At 55.9% G+C, this 22,157-nt stretch overlaps 7 protein-coding genes across 7 annotated transcripts; 3 read left to right on the forward strand and 4 right to left on the reverse strand.

The window, feature by feature from the left end:
- Positions 1-16: 16 nt before the first annotated feature.
- J3D65DRAFT_565752 (P-loop containing nucleoside triphosphate hydrolase protein) lies at positions 17-4,130 on the forward strand. Its single transcript, XM_066797599.1, has 4 exons — positions 17-182; positions 232-495; positions 554-632; positions 683-4,130. The coding sequence occupies exons 1-4, from the start codon at positions 60-62 to the stop codon at positions 3,958-3,960; spliced, it is 3,744 nt and encodes a 1,247-aa protein (XP_066658671.1). The 5' UTR covers positions 17-59; the 3' UTR covers positions 3,961-4,130.
- J3D65DRAFT_613603 (uncharacterized protein) lies at positions 4,004-5,489 on the reverse strand. The gene is made up of 4 exons (XM_066799128.1): positions 5,303-5,489; positions 5,081-5,153; positions 4,615-4,773; positions 4,004-4,525 (listed from the first exon to the last, which is right to left on the reverse strand). Exons 1-4 carry the CDS (start codon positions 5,373-5,375, stop codon positions 4,435-4,437), a joined length of 396 nt encoding a protein of 131 aa, XP_066658672.1. The 5' UTR covers positions 5,376-5,489; the 3' UTR covers positions 4,004-4,434.
- A 33-nt stretch (positions 5,490-5,522) lies between these two features.
- Positions 5,523-6,980, reverse strand: J3D65DRAFT_613608 (small nuclear ribonucleoprotein). The gene is made up of 5 exons (XM_066799129.1): positions 6,851-6,980; positions 6,651-6,722; positions 6,157-6,595; positions 6,068-6,106; positions 5,523-6,017 (listed from the first exon to the last, which is right to left on the reverse strand). Exons 1-5 carry the CDS (start codon positions 6,887-6,889, stop codon positions 5,944-5,946), a joined length of 663 nt encoding a protein of 220 aa, XP_066658673.1. The 5' UTR covers positions 6,890-6,980; the 3' UTR covers positions 5,523-5,943.
- J3D65DRAFT_664767 (60S ribosomal protein uL5) lies at positions 6,976-8,096 on the forward strand (the record flags this gene model as incomplete). Its single annotated transcript, XM_066802771.1, has 5 exons — positions 6,976-7,009; positions 7,381-7,388; positions 7,443-7,590; positions 7,653-7,902; positions 7,970-8,096. The coding sequence occupies 5 exons, from the start codon at positions 6,976-6,978 to the stop codon at positions 8,094-8,096; spliced, it is 567 nt and encodes a 188-aa protein (XP_066658674.1).
- A 1,615-nt stretch (positions 8,097-9,711) lies between these two features.
- On the reverse strand, positions 9,712-10,985 carry J3D65DRAFT_214102 (presequence translocated-associated motor subunit pam-17). The gene is made up of 2 exons (XM_066794515.1): positions 10,271-10,985; positions 9,712-10,074 (listed from the first exon to the last, which is right to left on the reverse strand). Exons 1-2 carry the CDS (start codon positions 10,874-10,876, stop codon positions 9,853-9,855), a joined length of 828 nt encoding a protein of 275 aa, XP_066658675.1. The 5' UTR covers positions 10,877-10,985; the 3' UTR covers positions 9,712-9,852.
- A 626-nt stretch (positions 10,986-11,611) lies between these two features.
- J3D65DRAFT_214100 (RhoGAP domain-containing protein) lies at positions 11,612-14,119 on the reverse strand. The gene is made up of 4 exons (XM_066794514.1): positions 13,606-14,119; positions 12,825-13,542; positions 12,677-12,771; positions 11,612-12,622 (listed from the first exon to the last, which is right to left on the reverse strand). The coding sequence occupies exons 1-4, from the start codon at positions 14,018-14,020 to the stop codon at positions 11,910-11,912; spliced, it is 1,941 nt and encodes a 646-aa protein (XP_066658676.1). The 5' UTR covers positions 14,021-14,119; the 3' UTR covers positions 11,612-11,909.
- Positions 14,120-17,340: 3,221 nt separating this feature from the next.
- J3D65DRAFT_613625 (glucanotransferase domain of glycogen debranching enzyme-domain-containing protein) lies at positions 17,341-22,131 on the forward strand. The gene is made up of 2 exons (XM_066799130.1): positions 17,341-21,749; positions 21,806-22,131. Exons 1-2 carry the CDS (start codon positions 17,601-17,603, stop codon positions 21,881-21,883), a joined length of 4,227 nt encoding a protein of 1,408 aa, XP_066658677.1. The 5' UTR covers positions 17,341-17,600; the 3' UTR covers positions 21,884-22,131.
- The last annotated feature ends 26 nt before the right edge of the window (positions 22,132-22,157 follow it).

Below are 22,157 nucleotides of genomic sequence, written 5' to 3' on the forward strand. Positions count from 1 at the left end.
GTTCACCACGCCGCCATGCCAGTTATCACTGACGGCGCAAACAACCGTCCCCTTTCCTCATGGCTCCGGCGCCCAAAAAGCAAGCGGCTTTGCAGGCCGAGGTTGCTCTCCTGCCCTCCCTGTTCAACTGCCTGGTAAACCTGCCCGCCTCACTGGTCTCGGTGCTGGTCAACACCAACACTGTAAGCACGCGCACTCTCTCAGGCCACGGAGCTCTGCTAACGTCCCAAGATCGCCCAAAATGTTGTCGTCGAGCTCACCTACCGCCAACCTGTCCCTGGCGACGGCGCGAATCCCAATGGCGCATCCACCGTACAAAAGTCGGCTTTCTTTGGCTGGACCGGCATGCAGGCCCAGCGCAAACCAGCGCCCGTCGTCGGAAGAGATGGAATTGCCGGCAGTAGAGGGAGCGCGGTTCCCCGCGACTCAGACTTGTCCGTAGTGGAGCTGGACGCGACCTTTGGCCGGCTCCTTGGGCTCAGCGAAGGGCAGAAGGTATACAACCCTCACAACACACCTGCGGTCTAGGGCGCTCATTGACCAGCCTTAGTAGGTTGGCATTTTACTCCACGTAGAACCTCCCCAGGCACATACAATTGTCATCGAGCCCTTGACACCAGCAGATTGGGAGAGTAGGTCAAGCAAACCGGTTGGGAGAGCCGCGCTAACTGCGCATGTATAGTGATTGAACTCCATGCCCAATTTCTGGAACTCAATTTCCTCTCGCAAGTTCGTGCCTTGCCAAATCCCGGGTATACTCCCTCGGCAGACGCGCAGAAGCAGCCGACTCATCCTCTGACATTGCATCTCTCACTATCATCAAATGCGAACGTCATAGTAACTGGCCTTACTCCCGCACCGTCCTCGACGACCCCCTTTGTCAAAGTCTCGCCCGATGCCGAGGTCCACGTTGCTGCCAAGACCCGCCAGAGACCTGGCAGAGGTGACAGCCGCAGCGTTGCAAGTGCGGGTCGCAAGAGCCAAGGCGGCAGGAGCACTGCTAGTACAGTGAAGACAAGGCGAGGAAAATCGGAGCCCACTCGCCGAAACGCCATATTCCTTCGCGGTGTGGACCGCGATCTTGCAGAAGATTGGTTCGAAGATGAAGAAGATGCAAGAAATGTCGGATTGAAAATCTGGGTGGATAGGGATGTCCAGCTCACAAAAGCTTTCAGGGGAGTCACCTGGGTGTATGTCTCTGTTGTCAAGCCTTCTGGCATCAAGGAACCGGTGGATCCGCAGAAGGAGGCAGAAAGAGAAAAGTCAAGTACTCGCATTGTCGCAAAACTAGGCTTGTGGGACGATGCACCAAACAGCCAACATGCCGCCTTGTCTTCAGCGCTCTGTACATCCCTAGGCGCACATGGCGTTGTCGGCGGCCTGGTGCGCCTCGAGCCGGCTCCCCCACAAGCCAGCAAGACATCATCGGACCCAAGTTCTCTCCGAACTCTCAAGATTTTTCCGTTCGGTACGTCGGTGCCACAGCACAAGACAGGTCTTAGATTTGGTGGCGAAACCAAGCAGGAAAAGGAAGAGGCTGCCCGAAACATAAGGCGCGTGTACGAGGAAGACAAGACCAATTCGATTCTTGAGGGCCCTTTGACCGATGGAATGATCCTACCGCCCGTCCACGGAGGCTCATGGGAATGGGCCGGCGGGATACTGCGATTCGAACCCTCCGACTCATCCGAGACTGGCAAGAATAATCCGCCATGGTTCATTGGAATAGAACGACGAGGCCTCCCTCTCGAGGTTGAAGGGGATATTTCCAAGCCACCAAGTGCCCTGGAAGGCTGGTCGCCAGGAGAAGGTCTTCCAGAAAAACCTCCAACTCTCGTGGGAATCGATCCTCTTATAGAACAGCTTACATCGCATCTCACCCAATCATCCTCGGTCCTCCTGACTGGTGGTCTTGGTTGTGGAAAGACGAGCTTGTCGCACCTCCTGGCGCATCGATTGCGAAACGAACATCTCTCTCACATTTCCTACTTCCCTTGCCGCTCATTAGTCACGGATGAGACCCGGGTATCTACTATCAAGGAATCCCTCGAAAGGCTCTTTGCAGTTGCCTCGTGGGGTGCTAGGCTAGGTGGACGTTCGGTCATAATTCTTGACGATCTGGACAAGCTGTGTCCCGCGGAAACTGAGCTGCAGGTTGGCGGTGAGAATGGCCGAAGCAGACACGTCAGCGAGTGCATTTGCACGATTGCAAGACAGTACTGCTCCATGGACTCCCGCGTCGTTCTCCTCGCTACGGGCCAGAGCAAGGAAGCTTTCAACAACGTTGTGATTGGAGGTCACGTCGTCCGAGAAATCGTAAGCTTGAAAGCTCCGAATAAAGAAGGAAGAAGAAAAATCATGGAGAAGCTGGTGTTGCCGGATATGCATGAACAAAAACCTCAAAGACTCAATGGCACGAGCCCCACGAAACCAGAAGAGAGCCCCTGGATGGAAGGCTCTGCTTCCGGGAGCAGGCCGAGCAGCTCTTCTACCAAAGACGAGTTTCAAGTAGATCCCGCCCTCGATTTGCTTGATCTGGCTGGCCAGACCGATGGATACATGCCTGGTGATCTCGTGCTCCTCGTGTCTCGTGCACGCAGTGAATCTCTCATTCGAAGCGTCAGCGCTTCCTCATCCGAAAGTGTCACTTTGACGCAAGCAGATTTCACTCGGGCACTTGATGGCTTCACTCCAGCATCATTGCGCAATGTAACTTTGCAATCCAGCACCACGCGCTGGGACAGCATCGGCGGCCTCCTCGCGACTCGGCAGACTCTTCTCGAAACTCTTCAGTACCCCACCACATACGCACCAATATTCGCGCAGTGTCCACTGCGTCTTCGTTCCGGTCTTCTTCTCTACGGTTACCCGGGCTGCGGTAAGACGCTGCTTGCCTCTGCCGTGGCCGGCGAATGCGGTCTCAACTTTATAAGCGTCAAAGGCCCAGAAATCCTCAACAAGTACATCGGCGCGTCCGAAAAGTCCGTTCGAGACCTGTTCGAGCGCGCCGAGGCAGCTAAGCCGTGCGTTCTCTTCTTCGACGAGTTTGACAGTATTGCGCCCAAGCGCGGACACGACTCGACCGGCGTAACAGACCGTGTCGTCAACCAGCTCCTTACGCAAATGGACGGCGCCGAGGGACTGTCAGGCGTGTACATTCTCGCCGCCACCAGCCGCCCCGACCTCGTCGACCCGGCACTGCTGCGTCCAGGCCGTTTGGACAAAAGCCTGTTGTGCGACATGCCCGACGAAGAGGAGCGGCTCGACGTGCTCAAGGCCGTGACCCGCAGCCTGCGCGTTGCGTCCGAGGTTCTGGATGACGCGCAGACGCAGCGCTCGCTCCGCGAAGTCGCGCGTCGCACCCAGGGCTACAGCGGCGCGGACCTGCAGGCTGTGGCGTACAACGCCCAGCTTGAAGCCATTCACGACGTCCTGGGCGACCATGATCTAAGCGTCGACGACGGCTCCAACCGCAAGGGTGGCAAAACTAAGGCCCAGCAGAATGGCGTACACGGCGGTAAAAAGGGTAACAAGGAAGTCGACTTTATGCACTTTCGCTTTGGGGACGAAGACGAAGAGAGCGCCAGAGCTGCCATTGGTCCCGCAGCACTGGGCGAACGCGCAAAGATTAGCGCGCAGATTGCGAGCATGCAGGCGATGCGACGGAGACAGAAGCAGCTGCAACATGCGGCCCTATCGCCCGACGATGGTGAAGAGAACGGTATTGGCGCGAAGAAACGGAATGGCGGGGAAGGAGACGAAGACGAGGAGGAGAGTAAGGAGCCCGTGATTGAGTGGAAGCATTTCGAAAGCTCGCTGCGGACAACGCGGAGCAGCATCAGCGACCAGGAGAGGAGGAGGCTGGCGACTATTTATAAGGAGTTCATCGTTGGCAGGAGTGGAGAGATGCCGTCTGGGCAGGGCGGGAGTGAGATTGGTGGCAGGACGAGTTTGATGTAAAAGCACACATCTTTGGGAGTCGTGTTTATGACCTATATACATACACCCTTGGTCAATGGAGCAGCGCAAGTTTGGCGAGCAAGGCTTGTTGCCAACAAACGTGACGAATAAACAGTGGTGGAACAGATGGGGAGCACTTCAGCATCTATTCTGAAGAGATGATAACAGGGACCATTAGCCATTACCTTCGTCGAGCCTCTCGGAACAAAAAACGTCCATCATGCGATTGTCATCGAGTCATCCATCACCCCTTCAAAATTAGAATGTGTCACCGCTAAGTGTACATTACAAAAAATGGTATTGTGGTTGAAACGCCGCCAGCAATCTTACAAATCCCATGATCAACAAGCTGGATGGATGATGCTTTTTCACTTGCCAACGGTGATTTGAATTCGCAGTCCTCTGCTTCATAGCCGCCGCCGTGTCAAGACTCCAGTGTGGTATGCCTCTCTACAGTCCTGTGCGAACAGCTTTCTACTGCTTGAGAACCTTCTCCGCCGACTCCTTGACCGATGATACGGCGTCCTTTGCCTTGTTCTCGAGGGACTTTTCCCGGCCGCCGAAGCTGGAGACACGGTCAGCATATTGTGATCAATTGTAGACGACGCCCATTCTTGTATCCGACGGATCTGCAATTGCTGGAGATGGACGTACTGCCAGTAGTTCAGGTAACGGTAGCCCTGCGCAGCTTGTGCGGAGAAGTTGACGAAGTGGCAGCCAAAGAGAAGGTAGTTTTTGGGGCTAACGGCCAGGGCGTAGCGCATGAAGACGGCGGAGTAGCAGGTCAGGGCGCCCGTCATCGTACCGGAAATGCTGTAGCGCGCTTGTTAGCATCGACCACAAATCCTCCTAAGCGCGAAGCGTTTTCAAAATTTCTTTGGGCGTGGTTGTCCCCCAAGTTTGCCGCACGCCCTTTGCCATTGTTTTGCTCGACGATCATAGAATCCCGGCTGTCGTGTGAGCCGACTCCGTCTGACGTCTGTGCCGAGTGGGGGCACAGATTATCCCCCGAGAGCCTCAGCTGGACGACATTGACTGCGGAAGCGGCAGGCGCGGATGATGCATGGCGGACTTGGAAACCATGGCGCGTAGAATGCGAAGTAAAGGGACTGGATTTTACATTTCAGGGTCCTTCTGGGTGTCCATCACCGCCGCGAGCGGGATGCCGAAGTTCGACGCGGGGCCCCAGAAATCTGTTGGAGAACCCGGCAAGTTAGCCACCTAGCACAAAACCAGCGCTGCAACGGAGACCACGATTGTAATTGCATCATGAGCTGCGACAATGGGCTGCGAAAACATGAAAGCGCACGAAAAGCGCAGCTGTGGTGGGCAGCAAACGTACGGGTGGAGAAGAAGTAATCCAGCGCCTTGTTGGAGCGGATTTTCGCATTGATAGCCTTGATCGCGGCGGCCATGGCGACGGAATCGTTCGACGAGCTAAAGGAAGGGTGGAGAGGCAAAGGGGAGCGAGGAGAAGTTGTTGAGGGTTGCGATGACTGCACTGGCTTCCGCGATTGCAACTTGCTTTGGTCAGCGCAAGCCTGATTGGAGATGTTGAGAGCGGGCCTTCGGGCGGAAGTGGGCCCGGGGTCGGTCACGTGTGGGGATCCGCTGCCGCAACAGCAATCGGATGCCCTCTCCTATCGGACAACTAGGTGCGAGGAGTATGTATTCACGCTTTGAAAAGTGACTTTATTCGGTGCTTGTGCCCGCTTGGCTGTATTTGCCTTTTCAAGGTATCTCTACCCCCCAACGCCCAGTATTCATACTTCTGAGTTCCTTTTCCGACTACCAGCCGGCGCCAAAATCAGGGCGAGCACAATGGGCAAGCCGCGGTGTTGATTTGATGCGCCAAACGCTTTCGAGTCTCTGACGACCACCGGGTGCATATTCCAGCTTTAGAAGAATGGCACGTGGGTTTCATAATCGGATTTCGAGTGTCTTGAGGATTTCGTTTAAGCTTGGATATGGTCGGAGCCCCATCTACCTGTTGAATCCAGGACCACCGGGGAATCCACGACCACCGGGAGGAGGTTGAAAGCCGGGTGGGAAGCCAGCTACGCATCATTAGAAACGAGAATTGGCAACGGATCAATGTGATACTTACGAGGAGCACCACCTGGGAAACCTTGAGGAGGAAAGCCGGCTGGGGAGGATCAGTATCTTGCTGTAGCAAAAGCACATCTATAAACTTACGAGCTCCAGGAGCAGGACCACCACGGCCGGGAAAGCCCGGCGGTGCACCCGGCGCACCCGGGAATCCACCTTGTGGAGGAGGGAAGCTACCGAAGCCAGCGGGACCTGGGCCACCGACACCAGCAGCAGGACCAGTAAGTCCAACGGGAAGACCTCTGCCCGCCGGCTTGCTGATGCCCGGGCCTGACGCCAAAGTCGCTGCAGCAGAAGCTGCACCACCAGGAGCAGCGGCACCAAGTCTGGTGGATGGATCCGCCGGCGGAGGACCCTCAACGGAGAGGGAGACGATGCTGTTTCCACGAACGATGGTGAGGCCCAGAGTTCGTTTCTCTTCGGCTTCGACGAGCGGGGCGGTGGCAGCCCCCGGCGCCTGGCTTTTGGTGGACTTGCGCTTTACGCGGCGGAATTCTTCGGTGTCGGCGAGGACCAAGTTCATATGCTGCATCACCACATCAGCATTATTCCCAGACTGTTGTACTGCGTCCCGCTCTTACTTTGTCGAAGGCCAACATTTGGCCAGCCATCTGGCGCCCGTCACATAGTGTAGCGCGCATTCGGTAGTTGATCTGGAGTCGTCAGAGGAACATTTCGGAGACGCGTGAATCGAGGTCCACTCACGAGGTTTTGCTACATAGAAAAGCGTCAGCTGGCTCTGTTAACGAACATCTTTGTAGCTTTCGGCGCGAAGGCGAAGGAGGCTTACCATCTTGCCTTGTTTGTTAGCCTGCGCCATGATTGAAGGGCGCGTGCGAACACGGCTTTGCAGACAGTTGGAGAGTGGGAGAGTGGGCGGAGGTGGGCGAAGGTCGCGGATTGATGATGGAACTTCCAGTCGCGCCAGCAGGCAAGCTAAGTAAGGTATACAGATGCAAGACGTCGAAACCGAGGTCGCGCCGCAAATCTTGGCGGCGGTGCCGGTGATGGCTTTGCGCCTGAGGCATAAAGCAGCCACAAATTTGATTAATCAGATGCAAGAATTGAAGCAATTGATGATGCCGAACACTACGAGCAGCTAAGCAGATCAAACTGCCAGAACTTGCGCCGTCAATCCGCGTTTGTTGCGTTCTATCGCTGCGAATCACGGGCTTGGCGACGCATCCCTGTCGGGCTAAGCGAGGGTTAGCGGCTCACACTCTCCTCTCCACCAAAATTGTCCAAACCTCCAGTCTCGCACCTCGACGTTCACGACCGGCCTGCACCACCGACAACACTAATCACCCGCAGACAAAATGGTACGCGCCCTGCATCATCGGCTGCATCGCTCGCATCGCTGACCATTTATTCAGGCCGAGAAACAGGACAAGAGCCAGAACCCCATGAGGGAGCTGAAGGTGCAGAAGCTCGTTCTCAACATCTCCGTCGGCGAGTCTGGTGACAGGCTCACCCGTGCCGCCAAGGTGCTTGAGCAGCTGTCCGGTCAAACGCCCGTCTACAGTACGAATCGCACCGCCCGCATCGCTCGACCGCGCTAGCCCGCTGACGATGGATCTCTACAGGCAAGGCCCGCTACACCGTCCGTACCTTCGGTATCCGCCGTAATGAAAAGATCTCCGTCCACGTCACCGTCCGTGGCCCCAAGGCCGAGGAGATTCTCGAGCGTGGCCTCAAGGTCAAGGAGTACGAGCTGAGGAAGCGCAACTTCTCCGAGACCGGCAACTTCGGTTTCGGTATCTCTGAGCACATCGACTTGGGCATCAAGTACGACCCTGCGATCGGTATCTACGGAATGGACTTCTACGTCTGCATGTGCGTATGCCCAAGAAGCGAGAGGAGTATGCTGGGGAGGGAAAAATAGGCTGACAGAGCTTCACAGGACCCGCCCCGGTGAGCGTGTTGCCAAGCGCAGACGCGCGCAGAGCAAGATCGGCCACTCCCACAAGATCACCCAGAGCGACACCGTCAAGTGGTTCAAGAACAGGTTCGAGGCCATCGTCAGGTAAACGGATTGTCTGCGAGTCTGGGGAACAGCAGCAGCATCTCGTGTGAGAAGGGGAATGGGAGAACCAAAAACAGAATTCCTGGGTTTACGGGCATGACGGAGTCTTTGAGCCAGCAGGATTTTGCAAACACGTTCGGTCGGCGTATACCCCACGACAGTGGGACAACTCGGTGTAACTACCAAAAGGGACAAACACTACGACTTCGGCCTATCAATGGAGCCTTTTCAGCATGATCAAAACCAACAATGGAGGCTTCACTTGGGTGAATGTTCCGCATAACCATTGTCGATCTGCTACAACTCTATTTAAAGCTGTTTGTTCGTGAACCGATGAGGACCAATCCGCCGGGGAAATGTCAAGCCGACCTGCTGCAGTCAGCCAAGGTAAGTGGTGCAAGTGTGTTATCCTCAGCTTGTGAAATTCAGACAATGCTTTTCCCGACTCGCATAGATGGTCGACTTTGCCACTCCGGCCGTATCTGGACATATTGTTCGCTTTCCATCCGAGTCTCTCGTCAGCAGTCCGGCCTGCCAGCGGTATTCAGCCACTCCTGAACAATCCTACCCAAATGCTCCCCAAGTTGCTCTCCAAACGTGCGCCGGCCCTACTGTTGCCACTCCAAGCTACCCCACGAGGGATCCGTATCATCCGCAGTAGGCGCTCCCATGCCCGGACACCAATGATCTCGAGCAGCAACACAAGCTGTCCTCGAACACCTTTCCACCCTCTTTTCCAGCTGCTTTTGGAAGTTCTGCCGTTGAGTAAGGCGACCAACAAGATGACTGGGATGGCTGCTTTTCACAATGGAGATGAGACGATCAAACTGATTGACTGGAGGAGGGCCAAAGTCGAGCGACATGACATGTATGCTGGGGTGAGCACAACGATCTAAATATGTAAACAAGCCATGCGAACAATCCAATCCGTACCTCAATGTGCGACTGCCAAACATGACCACATCCCCACACCGAACCATTGATCTACGTGTTGTCTTGATTCCTCGTCACTGTTGCACAGCAAGCGGGTTTCACAGGAGATGGTAGTATCCCGAGGGCAGCGGTAGTACTGAGCGACAACGCTCTTGGATTCCGTAGCCATGGTGTTGAACGACTGCTACCTGTACGCAGCAGCCGTAGCTGTGCAAGGAGTTGACATCTCTTTAAGCACCCACTACACGTAGCTTAGCTGCAAACTCAAGAAGACAACGGTAAAACAACAGTGTGAGAGTTGATTGACTGTTTTTGTGCAATTTGCCCGACTACACGTCCTTCCTTCGCTGTACAGACTGACACTAGTTCCACCCACTGACTACGTACTGCTGACAAAATCGAACGCCTGCTTTTTCTGTGTGGTTCGCATCCATTCCAATGATTCAGACGGGCTAGAAAGAGGTGTGGCTGAGGGGTGGAGCGCACACACGCTGTCCATACTGCCTTTTCGGATCGACACGGCGGTGCAGCATCGAGTTGAGCCATTTTCAAGACATCCGCTGCTTTGCTGCTTTTGTCAACATTGCGGCGTCCCTTTCAATCTGCTTTTGCGCGGGGCATTTTCAATCCCGCTGCTAACCAGCTCGACAATCCTTCCAAGAGGTGTTCCGGCAATATTCCAGTCTTCATTCCGAATCAGCAGCAGATCGACCCATCTCGCAGTCTGCGGCTAAACACATCACCAGCTTGCTTCTCCACAAATTTCCTCGGTAACAAGAAGAGCCATCATCCCCCCTTTCCTTTACCATTGTCATCATTCAAAATATTTAGATGGCTTTCCTCCGCTTGCCCAAGGCGACGGCACCGGCACCGCCGCGCGGGGTGCCCGAAGTCTTGAGGTTGTAGGCGCGCTGGTCCTTGAGCCAGCGGCGGTAGTCGGCCACGGAGCCAATCTTCTCGCCGTAAAAGTCGGGCACGGGGTTCGTGTACGACGACTGCGCGGGATCGACGCGGAACGTCTTGATGCGGTGGAGGAAGGCCTTTTCTTTCTACATGCACGCGGAGAAATGTTAGTTTACCAAGCGGAAAGAGCGGGGAGAAGGCGTGGGGGAAAAGCAATGGACGGAGAAGAGGAGCAGCGTAGAGGCGCGGCCGTCAGGCTCAAACGCAACGTGTTTTGGAGGTGTGGGATACGGGACTTGACAGAGGGGAAAAGCGAGGGAGAAAAAAGAAAAGAAAACGCACCACCGCGATCTGGCTCCCAATGCGCCTGTACCAGAGCCTAAACACGGCGTCGCCCAGCGCGGGACCGAGCAGCCATCCCACGCAACCGGTGCCAATGACGCTGAGGCCCATGACGATGAGCGGGTCCAGGCCAAACGTCGTCGCGCCTACGCTGTCGAGGTTCATGCTAAGCACAAAGTAGGTGCCGCCGGCCGTCGAGGCAATGGCCGCCAGCACCGACGACAGCAGCGAGATGCGACGCCGCGTCTTGCGCATCGCGAGGAAGCGATTCCACGTCAGCGTGCCATCGGGGCTGGGCGGTGTGGTCGATGAGGCTGTGGGGGACGCGGTGGCATTGGCTGCCGCGGACTGTGTGCTGCTGTGCCGGACCAAGGGAGCTGTGCGGGAGGGCTGGGCCAGCTGGGGCCGGACGGTGATCGTGAGGCTAGGGGTGCGCTTGGTTTGGTGCGATGGCTGCAGGGCGATTGATGATGATCGTTGTGGTGCCTTGGTGCTGTAGGAGGCAGTATTGACGCATGGGACGAAGTTGGCCGACAGGTAGCGGGGACGCAGAGCCGCATTGGCGACAGAGGCGGCGCGCACGGGGAGAGCAGTAGATGTGAGCATGGTGGCAGGGCGAGTCGTGGAACGATGGAGAGAGAGGTATACAGTACAGTCGATAGAGCGAAGTCGATATTGCGCGTGGTGGAGCTCGCGACGTCAGGATAACTAAGGTAACGGCGCCAGGGCCACCTTGACTTGGCGCGGGCAGGGATGGCCATGGCGTGGGTTCCCCGCTGGACAACGTGAACCTAAACTGGGGAGCTGAGCTTGAAACCTGCGAGTCACCAGCAACCATGGTCAAGGTCGTGGTCCGGTCCGGTGCCTGGTTCCAGGCAGTCCGACTTTGACACAGCACAGCTCCCAACTGTCACGCGCCATCGAGACACCCTCCCGGCAAGTCTGACACTACCCATCTCATGCCTACCTTCGCCGCCGCTGGCTCGCACGTGGTACAACATGATACACGCATGGTCAAAAAAAGGTTCTCGTTCTCCTATCATACACTTCCCTCTAACCAACGACTACTCTTCACCGCTCCAGGGGCAAAAGTCCTCGATGCATTCTGGCCTTCCAACCGCCCAAGTGCGTGCCCTCTTCAACTCCGTCGGCCAATTGACCATGAGACTTGTATATGAAAATTGCCTGGGGCATGCAGAATAGAAGTGATGAAGCAATTGCGATGCTGGAAAAAAGAAAAAAGGACGTACTGCTCGATTGGCTGCTCTCAAAACGCCAAACAATTAAGCAAAGCAGTCCAGACCAAGGAAATGGGTATTCGAACAGAACAAAAAACCCGGATCAAAGTGCATTGGTTGCCGAAGGATGACTGCTGGCAGTGGGTTGGCGACCCATTGCCAGGCTAGGCCGGACGTCTTTCGACGCCTCGACCAAACAGAGCGCGGACAACGGTTGCGTGGGGGACTCCACAAAGCCAATACTGAAACTGACCAACAAAAAGAAAAAGATCTGCAGACGCTTATGACCATCTTTGCGCCGATTGCTTTTGAGCTTCGTCCAGAACGGTCTAAAGCTGCTGAGAGGCCGGCCTCCTTGCTTTCAACTTGCAGTTGTGAACCAAGAACGGTGGTGGCGACGCTCAATTGTGGGACAGGGCAATTGGCGACAGAGGTTTCATCGGAGAGAGTTTAGGCAAGTCGTTGTTGCGCATGCCCGTGCGGTTGGCCTGTGTGGGCGTGACATCCTCGTCTTCATGTTCGCGGGAACCAGTCGCGTTGAGAGGCGGGGGCCGAGGCTTGTCGGGCGTCGAGCTGTTGATTGTCGAGGGCTTGCTGCTTCCAGACGATTCGGCCCGCTCATTGTCTTCTTGCGGGCTTTCTTGATTGCTGTGCGAGTGCGACGACGACGGAGGAGGAATGGCAGGGTACTTTTCAGGCTCCAGGATGCGCATCTCCTTCTCCAGATACTCCTTTTCTGTCCAGCAACCCTGCCAACAGTTGCGCCAGTCTAGGACAAGGAACTGAAAACAAAAGGCCTCAATCTTCATACATGGCTGGAAACAAATACAGAGGTTCCGGTAGTCCATTTTGTTCTTCTCTGAACAGGAGTGGAGCAGGCTAATGTGGCAAGTGATGGCGAACAAGAGGTAGTAGTTAAATGGTGGAAGCTTGGACAATTCGTCCTTGAGCATCTGTGGCGTCGTTTTCGCGTCGCGGCAGTTTTCTTGGATCTTCTGTTGGGTGGCCTTTGGGAAAATCTCGTCAGGAAGCTCTCGGAGCCAGGCCTTGAACATGGAACCGATGATGTTGATGTCGTACAACTCGTCCTCGTCGAACAAATTAATATCAAGTTCTGTGCTCATTCGGTCAGTCTCGTCGAGTACTAGCTTGCGTCATTCGAGCGTACCTTTGTCAAATCGCATTTGCCAATACTTGACGTCTTTGCCGCTGCCTGGTACACGATACAGACCCTCTTCTTCGCACCCATTCATGTTCAAGTAGCTAGCTACTCGTTAGCGGCCCGTCTGCCATCCAGTCGCTTGGAAGCTACTCACTCGATACACCTCCAAGGCAACGCAGGCATCCAAAACTCCGTCTTGTCCTTGGATGCTGCCAGCCTCTTGGATATTCTGGTTCTCCGTGTTTGCTCGACCAGAGGAAGGTTGATGACTTTGCACACATAGTTCTCATCCAGATGAGGGCCATGGTCCCGTTCGTGTGAGCTTCCGTTGCGTGTGAGTTTTCCAAAGAAACCTTTGCCGGCCTTGCCAGCTTTGCCGAGGTTGGCCGCGGTTTTCTCACCCGTGGTCTTGATGTTGTTGAAGAATGTTGCTCCACCGCCGTCCTTGAACGAAGTCGAAAATGAAAAATTGTCCTTCTTCTCTTTTTGATGCGAAGAATGGCTTCCGTCAGGGTCACGGTCGGCAGACCGAGTACGGGGCTGTGAGTTTAGCATATCACGAAATGCCTTGTCCTGGATCGGCGCGGTGCGCAATCCGTTCTCAGGGACTGGCCTTTTGCGCTTATCTTCGGAGCGCTTTTCGCCTTGGTCGGAGGCGGGTGCGAAACGATGTGCCAACGGAGAGGGTTTAGGTTGCTGTACTTCGCTGTTGTTCACTGCGTCATCGGATCGAACAGAGCGAGAACGTCCGAGCAGATTGAAGCGATTTTTGGCGTTGGGTCTCCTCTGGGATCCGAATTCCGAAGGCAAAGGATGCTGAGACGATTTGGTGCTTGCAGCGTCGTTGCGCTGGTCAAAGTCGTGAGTGGTATCTAGAGGGCGCACACCGTTAGAGATCGGCAAGACTTGTCCGGGCAGCATGATTTTTCGCTTACCACTAGATATGCTAGCGTTGTCCAGAGACCTGCTCACGTCTGGAGACGACCCTGACGCTTGCTTGTAGGGGTAGGGGTGATGCGAGGACGACGGGACCGGTCCCGATTCTGAGACCTGTCTCATCGTTGACATGCCACCCTCTGCCCCCACTCTCGTCGTCGACTTGGACGCTTTGTGGTGCGAAAAGAAGCGCCGCGACGAGTCTTCGCGAGGAGGGGTGGCCGAGTGAGCAGATCTGGGTGGCGCCGGGTGATGGTGCGAGTCCTGAGAGAGGTTGTTCATCTCATGGTGGCTCGATGCTAGTCTCGTGGGCGACGCAGGGCTCTGAGGGCTTTGTGGACTCTCGGCGCTCGACGACTGGGTCGCGCCTTTGTTGATCTGATTGCTCGAAGACAAGGAGGGAGATTTCGGCATCTTTCGCAACGTCCTCCGCGGTTGGGCCCAATCCAACGGCTGTGGCACGTATTAGCCGTGTGCGCGCTCAATTGGCAGACGAGGCAATGTGACGAGTCAAAGGGCTCGAGGATGCAGTGCGCGGTTGGCAACGACGGTCAAGGTGGGCGGATGGGTGTTTACCTCGACACTGTTGTCCGACATGACGATTAGCTTCGATTCCAGCGAAGACACGGGGTGGAATGTGGGCATCCGCGCCATACACACCTGACGGGCCCGTCACCCTAAGATGAATGGGGCCCCGAGAGACTAAGCAGGAACCCGCAACCAGGCCAGCTAACCTGTACTTGTGCAACGCGCGGATCGATTGTGCTTTCGTGGCGCTTGTTTGGTGTTGGGTAGGCCGGCGGGATTCGACAAAGGGGAGTCGGCGTCAGTGGTGGAAGCTTATGCGCGAGCTGGATTTAGTCCGTCAGCCGAGTTGTTACACGACCGAAGGAGGCAATGGCGGAAGCACAATGGGCACAGCAAACGGCGAGGAGACTAGACGGGCAATTGGGGGAATGGGAGAGGAGGGGGAGGGGATGAGAGAGGAAAGAGAGAGAGAGAGACAGGGCAAGGAAGCGAGGTGCTTCAACGGCTCTGGTTTCAGGGCAGACAGAACAAAGAGGAGCGACTTACAATCCGCACGGGCGGGTCGTCTCGGAGTGCCGGGGGCAGGGTGACACGGTATCGTCGTAACGTATGGAGGGCGAGGAGGAGCTGAGGTGCAGTGTGAGGAGCAGACGCGATCCGGGCCGCAGGAGGCACCGCGTGGATGAGGTAGGGCCAGGGCCAGGGCCGGGAGGGGCGAGGCAGGCGATTTGTGGGCTCGGGACAGAGAGACACAGACAGGCTGTGCGTAGCGTAGCGTAGCGCGAGGGTGGGTCGACGAGGTCGCAACAATGCACCAGAGCAGGACGGAGGTGTTGTCGGACGGGAGACGGAGACGGGGAGCGGTGGCTGGCGAAAAGGGACGGCGGCGGAGAGGGAGCGGGTGCCTGGTGCTGGCTCGGTCTTGGGGTTAAGGTAGGTTGGAGAAGGGCGGCGGCAGCTCAGGGCAGGCAGAGGCAGGTCGTGGGGGAGCGAACACAGACGACGACGACGACGACTCGGGGGGGCAGGCGGAGGGCGGAGCAGTGCCGTAGCGCGTGCGACGAGAGGTCAGGTCAGCGGAGGGCAATTGTTTCGTGACCTGAGGTGGGCTTTGGCCTGGAGCGATGGATGCAGCTAGCTGTAGTCGCAGGTCCAAGTCAGTCGCATCTGGTGTGGGCGGCGTCCAGGAGGTCCTTGTAGGGCTCTTCGGGCGGCTGTTAGAGCCGCCGTCTTCTCCCTTTCTTGGGTTCCTGTTCCTCGCTCCGTGAAGTCTGATGAGGACCGCCAGACTTGGTAAATATAGATGCTCTGAGCCTCCCCCCTGGTCCACCGCAATCTGAGCAGAGACCGGAAAGTCGTGGCACACAGCATGAGGTGCAGATAGGCAGCCTTCATCCGCTTTATCAACCACCCATCTAGGAAGCTTTTAAGCTACACTCCTCGCTGTAAATTTTCTAGGCGAGGGAACCAGGAGCTTTCGTCACTTTTGACTTGCCCAAGTCGTAATTACTTGTGTCGTCTCTGCCCACTCCGCTGCTGGGCCTCCGCTCCCCCCCCACTGCGCCCAACACCACGCTTTGTCCGGACGATCAAACACCCACCGCTCTGATCCGGCGCAGCTGTCGTCACCTTGCACTTTGATATATGAATACCGTCCGGTCATGCCATTGCCGCGCGCTGATGACGACGACAACGACGACAATCCCACCGGCAACAACAACGACTCAGGTCGAGATGGCTACATACGAGAAGGCCCCGCGCGCGGCTCGCATCGCCCGGACCCCTGTCCCGACCCCCGACCTCGCCATGGCCTGCAGCGGCACTGCGTATTCCTCATCTCTTCTGCCCTGCATTGCTCCATGTCTTTATGGCATGCTTGGCAGTCGCGGCATCTCCTGAACCGCGTCCACGGCATGGCTGTGTGGACAGATTGACTCGGTTGAACAATGCCCAAGGTTTCTGTTCTTGGAAAGCGACAGCCGCAGCAAATGGACCATCGTGAGAGCAGTGCTGTCAGAGTTTACCCCAGCCTGGCGTTGAAACAAATCGTCTCTCGTGGCCATCGAGGTGCCGTTGTTTCACCGCCGCACCTGACCGAATTTTTAGATTGGCATTGGGCGCGGCCGACACCATCGCGACGACAACTGGAGACGACGACGAAGAACATGGCTTCTGCCAAGCTCACTTGGACGCCAACACCATCCGCGCGCTAAGGCACCCGGTTGGCATGAAACACTTACCTTGGGCTAGCTGCCCGTCTGGTCTCTTTCTGTTACGGCTCATAAAGCAGCTGCAGCCCATCGTCGTGGGAAGAACAGCCATCGTCTTTGGTTCCAAGGCAGCGGCTCCGGCACTTGGCTCTGCCGCTTCCGGGACCAGCAGCTGGTCCAGGTGGTGGTGGTGGTGGTGAGATGCACACGCAATGCTCACTCGCGCTTCTCTCGCCTCGATCCGTCACTCCTGGTCGTCAGCAATCGAATTGAACGCTGTGGACCATGGGTTTGTGATAAGGGAACGAGGAATGGCAATCTGGATGGCACCCCGACCATGGACTTGCAGCAAACAAGGTCATCGGTGACGTCGTCTGTGCGCCGCCGATGAATCGAGGCCATGGGGGAGTCAGGTCTCCGCGTCCCCCGCGTGCCTGCCGATCCTCCACCCGCACCTCCAAGCTCGCTGACATGACCTTCTCACCTCCACTTCCAACTCAGTTCCAACTTCTTGCTCTGTAAATAATCTCATGAGCGCAGCTCTTGCTCCCCTACCTGCCCTTCGCCTCTGCCGCATCGGGAACTCGTGCTCGAGCCCTCAGCGTCCCTTTGGTGCCGTCTCTTTCTTTGGCATCCTCCTCCCGTCTCCCAACATCTCTTCTCCACTTTCATCTGCATCTTTCAACCTTGGAAACGCTCTCAAACATTCTCAGCCATCTTGATAGCTTGCATTGCTCCTGCGCCTGTCCACACGCTCAGAGTCTACCGCATCATCCGCATCGTCCATCTTTTAGCTCGACGAAATGGCACCAACTACAGTCTACTACCTGCCTCTGACCGACGGTGGAGCTCCAGATGTCCCTGGCGGCTACATATACATGCCACCTCCCACCGACAAGCCCTACGTTGTTCGATTTGCCATTGACGGCACCAGCTCCATCTGTCGCTTTGGCAGCTTGTGGGTCAACATTCCCGCCAAGGGCGAGCAGTTTCAGCGCGATCGCTTCCGGGAATACAAGTAGGTTTGCTGTGTCTGTGTGAAGTCGGCTGTTTTTGACAAAGTCAGGCTTCGTCCCGACTTCAATGGCACCATTGAAATTGACTACCCCATCTACTCTGCCGGCGCCTTTGCCTTCTACTCGACTTACACGCCTCTGCCGGAATTCTCCCCCGATGACCTTGTTTCGCCCAAGCCCACCAAGACGCCCACCTACTACATCGACGTGTCGCCAAAGTTGAAGCTCGGAAACACACTCATGCCGCTAGACTCGCTGTCCATCTTCTCCGTCATTTCAAAGTTCATGGGCAAATACCCGACTGACTGGGAAAGCCACTTTGCGGGCATCAGCCAGAGGGGCTACAACATGGTGCACTTCACTCCTTTGATGATGCGAGGAAATTCCAACTCGCCATACAGCATCTTCGACCAGCATCAGTTTGACAAGAACCTGTTTCCTCGCGGCGAGCAGGACATTGCCGCCATGGTCGAGAAGATGAAGGACCAGTACAAGCTGTTTGCTTTGACAGACGTCGTCTGGAACCACACTGCCAACAACAGCAAGTGGCTGGAAGAGCATCCGGAAGCTGGATACAACCTCGAAACCGCACCCCATTTGGAGGCTGCACTCGAACTCGACACTGCGCTACTCAAGCTTGGCAGAGAACTTCTGGAACTCGGCCTCCCCACGACCATCAACAGTTCCAACGATCTTGAGAAGATCATGACTGCCATCAAAACTGAGGTCGTTGACAAGCTCCAGCTTTGGCAATACTACGTTGTCGATGTCGAGCGCAACACCAAGGAAATTGTGAAAGCATGGACCGAAGGCGAAATCACGTTCCCCGACAATGCATTTGGCAGACTCGGCGTCGCAGGCATACAGGAAGCCAAGAATTGGTCATCCAAGGAAAAGGTAGACTGGCTCATCCAGCACGCCTTTCTTGGAAACGACAGGCTTGGTCAGAGGTTCCGCCGCCGGTTGGACCCCAGAACTGCTGCTGCCCTTCTTGCCGCTCTCTTCGGCCGATTCGAGAGCAGGAAGTCCGGCACTCCAGACGAAAGGAGCGCATATGACACCATGCACAAGTTCCTCCAGGATGTAAATGTTGAATTCTACAAGGAATACGATGACGACGCTGTAACAATCATGGACCAGCTGCGCAATCGCATCAAGTACGTCCGTCTCGACGACCACGGACCGAAACTTGGTGCAATCAACAAGAGGAACCCCCTGATCGAGTCTTACTTCACGAGACTGCCGGACAACGCGACGACCAGAAAGCACAGCAAACGAGCTCTTGCCCTTGTCAACAACGGTTGGATATGGGCTGCCGACGCAATGAAGGACAATGCCGGTCCACAGTCTCGCGCATATCTCCGCAGAGAGGTCATCGTGTGGGGTGACTGCGTGAAGCTCCGCTATGGCAAAGGCCCCCAGGACAACCCATTCCTGTGGGAATTCATGACCAAATACACTCGGCTTATGGCCAAGTACTTCACGGGTTTCCGCATCGACAACTGCCACTCGACCCCAATCCATGTTGCCGAGCACATGCTGGACGAAGCGCGCAAAGTCCGACCCGACCTTGTCGTCGGCGCAGAGCTCTTCACTGGGTCCGAGGACATGGACTTTGTCTTCTGCAAACGCCTAGGCATCAGTTTCCTGATCCGGGAGGCCATGCAAGCTTGGAGCACCCAAGAGTTGAGCCGATTGGTCCATCGCCACGCAGGTATTCCCATTGGCAGCTTCGAATTGGATGAGATCAGCCAGGTCGCTGCCTCTTCTGAAAATGTCAACGGTGCTGGATCCCATGAGATCGTCCGGAGAATTCGGCAAAGCCCCGTCCACGCCCTGTTCATGGATTGCACTCACGACAACGAGGCACCGGCCCAGAAGCGCGATGCGCGAGACACGCTCCCAACAGCTGCCCTTGTGGCAATGTGCGCTTGTGCCACGGGAAGTGTCATGGGCTTTGACGACTGTTACCCCGAGCTCATCGACCTGGTTCATGAAACCCGCAGCTATTCGTCTGCATACTCGACCGCAGGCTTACTCAAGGTCGAGGCAGCAGAGGGAGGCATTGGCGGAATCAAGAAACTTCTCAATCAAATCCACACGCTCATGGGCCAAGACGGTTACGACGAGACATTCATCCACCACGACCGCGAGTACATTACCGTACATCGCGTGCACCCTCATACCAGGAAGGGATACTTCTTGGTTGCCCACACCGCCTTCCCCGGCTACGGCAATGGAGATGGTGGCTTTCCCCCTGTGCATCTCCCTGGCACGAAGGCCAAGCTCATGGGCTCGTGGTCGTTTGAGGTTGATGCGTCTGCTCAAGCCAAGACGAGCGTTAGAAACGACAAGAAGCTGCTGCGAGGCTTGCCCAGTCGGACCAAAGATATCACCGGAGTCAAGATCGAATCGAACGGCGACAACACCACCATTTCAGTCCCCGCCAACTTCAATCCTGGAAGTATCGCCTTGTTCGAGACTTGGATCCCGAGCTGCGAGCACTCCGAAGGCCTTGACAAGTTCGTCGCAAGCGAGGGTGCATCCGCATTCAAGAACTGCAGCCTCATCGACCTCAATCAAATTCTGTACCGCTGCGAGCCCGAGGAGCGAGATTTGAGCGGCGGCAAAGATGGCGTGTACACTGTTCCCGGCGTTGGGCCACTCGTCTATGCTGGTTTGCAAGGCTGGTGGAGTGTCCTGCGCGATGTCGTCAAATACAATGACCTCGGCCATCCAATTTGCAACCACCTTCGCGAGGGCCAGTGGGCTCTGGACTACTGCGCTGGAAGGCTCGAGAGGTTGTCGAAACAGCCTGGATACGAGAACCTCCACGCAGTCTCGACCTGGCTCAACGAACGATTTGAGGCGATTCGCAAGATCCCAAACTTCCTTTTGCCAAGATACTTTGCCTTGACGATCCAAACTGCGTATAACGCTGCTGTTGCTCGCGGTGTTGAGCTTTTGAACGACAACGTCCGCAACGGGCAGAAATTCCTCCAGAAGCTTGCCTTGGTCAGCATTCAAGTGACCGGTCACATGAACAACGCGTCGCTTTGGCCCGAGAAGTCCGTTCCCTCCATGGCAGCAGGTCTGCCGCATTTCTCAAACGACTGGGGAAGAGCCTGGGGCCGAGACATTTTCATTTCCCTCAGAGGTCTGTACTTGGGCACTGGTCGTTACACCGATGCGAGGGAGCACATCGTGGCATTCGCCAGCGTTGTCAAGCATGGAATGATCCCCAATCTCCTCAGCAGCGGCAAGCTTCCCCGATACAACTCTCGAGACTCGGTTTGGTTCTTCTTGCAGAACATTCAAGATTACACCAAGATCGTGCCGAAAGGCAGTGGCCTTTTGCAGGAGAGCGTCAAGCGGCGGTTCCAGCCGTATGACGACACCTGGTTCCCTTGGGACGACAAGCGAGCCTACTCGACCAAAAGCACGATCGAAGACGTAATTCAAGAATGTCTGCAACGCCATGCCTCTGGTATGTCTTTCCGAGAGTATAACGCCGGTCCGAACTTGGACAGTCAGATGAAGGACCAGGGATTCAACATTGACATTCATCCTGACTGGAAGAGTGGAATCATTTTCGGAGGCAACCAATTCAACTGCGGCACCTGGATGGACAAGATGGGCGAGAGCGAGAAAGCCGGCAACAAGGGTGTGCCTGGAACGCCTCGCGATGGAGCTGCCATCGAAATTACCGCCATGCTTTACAGCGCCTGCAAATGGGTTGCAGAACTGCACAAGCAAGGTCTCTACAAGTACGATGGCGTTGACATCTCCAATGGACATCTCAAGTTCTCCGACTGGGCGGCCAAGATCAAAGCCAGTTTCGAGTGGGCTTACTACATTCCACGCGACGAGGTCGATGACAAGAAGTACGATGTCAACACCAGCATCGTCAACCGCCGTGGCATCTACAAGGACCTGTACCGCTCAGGCAAAGAGTACGAAGACTACCAGCTGCGTCCCAACTTTCCGATCGCCATGAGTGTGGCACCGGACCTGTTTGATCCTGACAAGGCTCTTTATGCCATCTACATGGCTGACAAGATTCTCCGCGGCCCCACGGGCATGGCAACGCTTGACCCCTCGGACCTCAACTACCGCCCCTACTACATCAACTCGGATGACTCGACAGACTTTCACACTGCCAAGGGACGCAACTACCATCAGGGACCTGAGTGGCTATGGCCCACTGGCTTCTTCCTGCGTGCCTTTTTGCGTTTCGACTTGATGCGACGCAAGACGCCCGAAGAACGGATTGAGACCTACCAGCAGGTCACCAGACGGTTGCACGGGTGCATGGAGGCGATTGATCAGAGTCCGTGGGCTGGACTGACGGAGCTGACGAACAAGGACGGTGCTTTCTGTGCGGATTCGGTGAGTCATGACACTTTCTCTCTTGACCTGCAGATTACTGACGCAATCTTCAATAGTCTCCCACACAGTCATGGTCGGCTAGCTGCCTCATTGATTTGTACCAGGACGCAAAGGAATTCACAGATGGGCAGTAGAACTGGGGCAGTAAAGGCGTTGGCAGAGGATCGACAAGACCTAGACCTAAGAAAGTGGTCAGTTGGAGCGAATCGGTGGGGGAAAATCCGGCGGTAAGAACCAACCTGAAGTTTGCAGGACGAAGTGTTGGTGGACAGGTCACGGAATAGTCTCGTTTTCATCCTGTCTCTTCTCCCTTGGTAGTCAGATGGCACCTAGATCCTAGACCGATTGTCGATTGGTAATAATGGTATCCCTCTCCCTACTGCATGACTTCTCCGGCTGTATTTGAGG

This window comes from Phyllosticta citribraziliensis (genome assembly GCF_038025025.1).
Source record: "Phyllosticta citribraziliensis strain CPC 17464 chromosome Unknown J3D65scaffold_2, whole genome shotgun sequence".
Lineage (NCBI taxonomy): Eukaryota > Fungi > Ascomycota > Dothideomycetes > Botryosphaeriales > Phyllostictaceae > Phyllosticta > Phyllosticta citribraziliensis.

What these genes read in the sequence shown, in the direction of transcription:
- J3D65DRAFT_565752 (XM_066797599.1), top strand. Translation starts at nt 60, where the DNA reads ATGGCTCCGGCGCCCAAAAAGCAAGCGGCTTTGCAGGCCGAGGTTGCT. An exon ending in GGCTCAGCGAAGGGCAGAAG is followed by an intron (nt 496 to 553) that starts GTATACAACCCT and finishes CAGCCTTAGTAG; the next exon opens with GTTGGCATTTTACTCCACGT. An exon ending in GACACCAGCAGATTGGGAGA is followed by an intron (nt 633 to 682) that starts GTAGGTCAAGCA and finishes GCGCATGTATAG; the next exon opens with TGATTGAACTCCATGCCCAA.
- J3D65DRAFT_613603 (XM_066799128.1), bottom strand. Translation starts at nt 5,375, where the DNA reads ATGGCCGCCGCGATCAAGGCTATCAATGCGAAAATCCGCTCCAACAAG. An exon ending in GGATTACTTCTTCTCCACCC is followed by an intron (nt 5,154 to 5,302) that starts GTACGTTTGCTG and finishes GTTCTCCAACAG; the next exon opens with ATTTCTGGGGCCCCGCGTCG. An exon ending in ACCCAGAAGGACCCTGAAAT is followed by an intron (nt 4,774 to 5,080) that starts GTAAAATCCAGT and finishes AGCGCGCTACAG; the next exon opens with CATTTCCGGTACGATGACGG.
- J3D65DRAFT_613608 (XM_066799129.1), bottom strand. Translation starts at nt 6,889, where the DNA reads ATGGCGCAGGCTAACAAACAAGGCAAGATGGTAAGCCTC. An exon ending in AAGGCAAGATGGTAAGCCTC is followed by an intron (nt 6,723 to 6,850) that starts CTTCGCCTTCGC and finishes TGACGACTCCAG; the next exon opens with ATCAACTACCGAATGCGCGC. An exon ending in TTTCCCAGGTGGTGCTCCTC is followed by an intron (nt 6,018 to 6,067) that starts GTAAGTATCACA and finishes AATGATGCGTAG; the next exon opens with CTGGCTTCCCACCCGGCTTT.
- J3D65DRAFT_214102 (XM_066794515.1), bottom strand. Translation starts at nt 10,876, where the DNA reads ATGCTCACATCTACTGCTCTCCCCGTGCGCGCCGCCTCTGTCGCCAAT. An exon ending in TTGGGAGCCAGATCGCGGTG is followed by an intron (nt 10,075 to 10,270) that starts GTGCGTTTTCTT and finishes GCGTGCATGTAG; the next exon opens with AAAGAAAAGGCCTTCCTCCA.
- J3D65DRAFT_214100 (XM_066794514.1), bottom strand. Translation starts at nt 14,020, where the DNA reads ATGCCGAAATCTCCCTCCTTGTCTTCGAGCAATCAGATCAACAAAGGC. An exon ending in TTGCCTTGGAGGTGTATCGA is followed by an intron (nt 12,772 to 12,824) that starts GTGAGTAGCTTC and finishes ACGAGTAGCTAG; the next exon opens with CTACTTGAACATGAATGGGT. An exon ending in GCAAATGCGATTTGACAAAG is followed by an intron (nt 12,623 to 12,676) that starts GTACGCTCGAAT and finishes GAATGAGCACAG; the next exon opens with AACTTGATATTAATTTGTTC.
- J3D65DRAFT_613625 (XM_066799130.1), top strand. Translation starts at nt 17,601, where the DNA reads ATGCCGCTAGACTCGCTGTCCATCTTCTCCGTCATTTCAAAGTTCATG. An exon ending in GTGCTTTCTGTGCGGATTCG is followed by an intron (nt 21,750 to 21,805) that starts GTGAGTCATGAC and finishes AATCTTCAATAG; the next exon opens with TCTCCCACACAGTCATGGTC.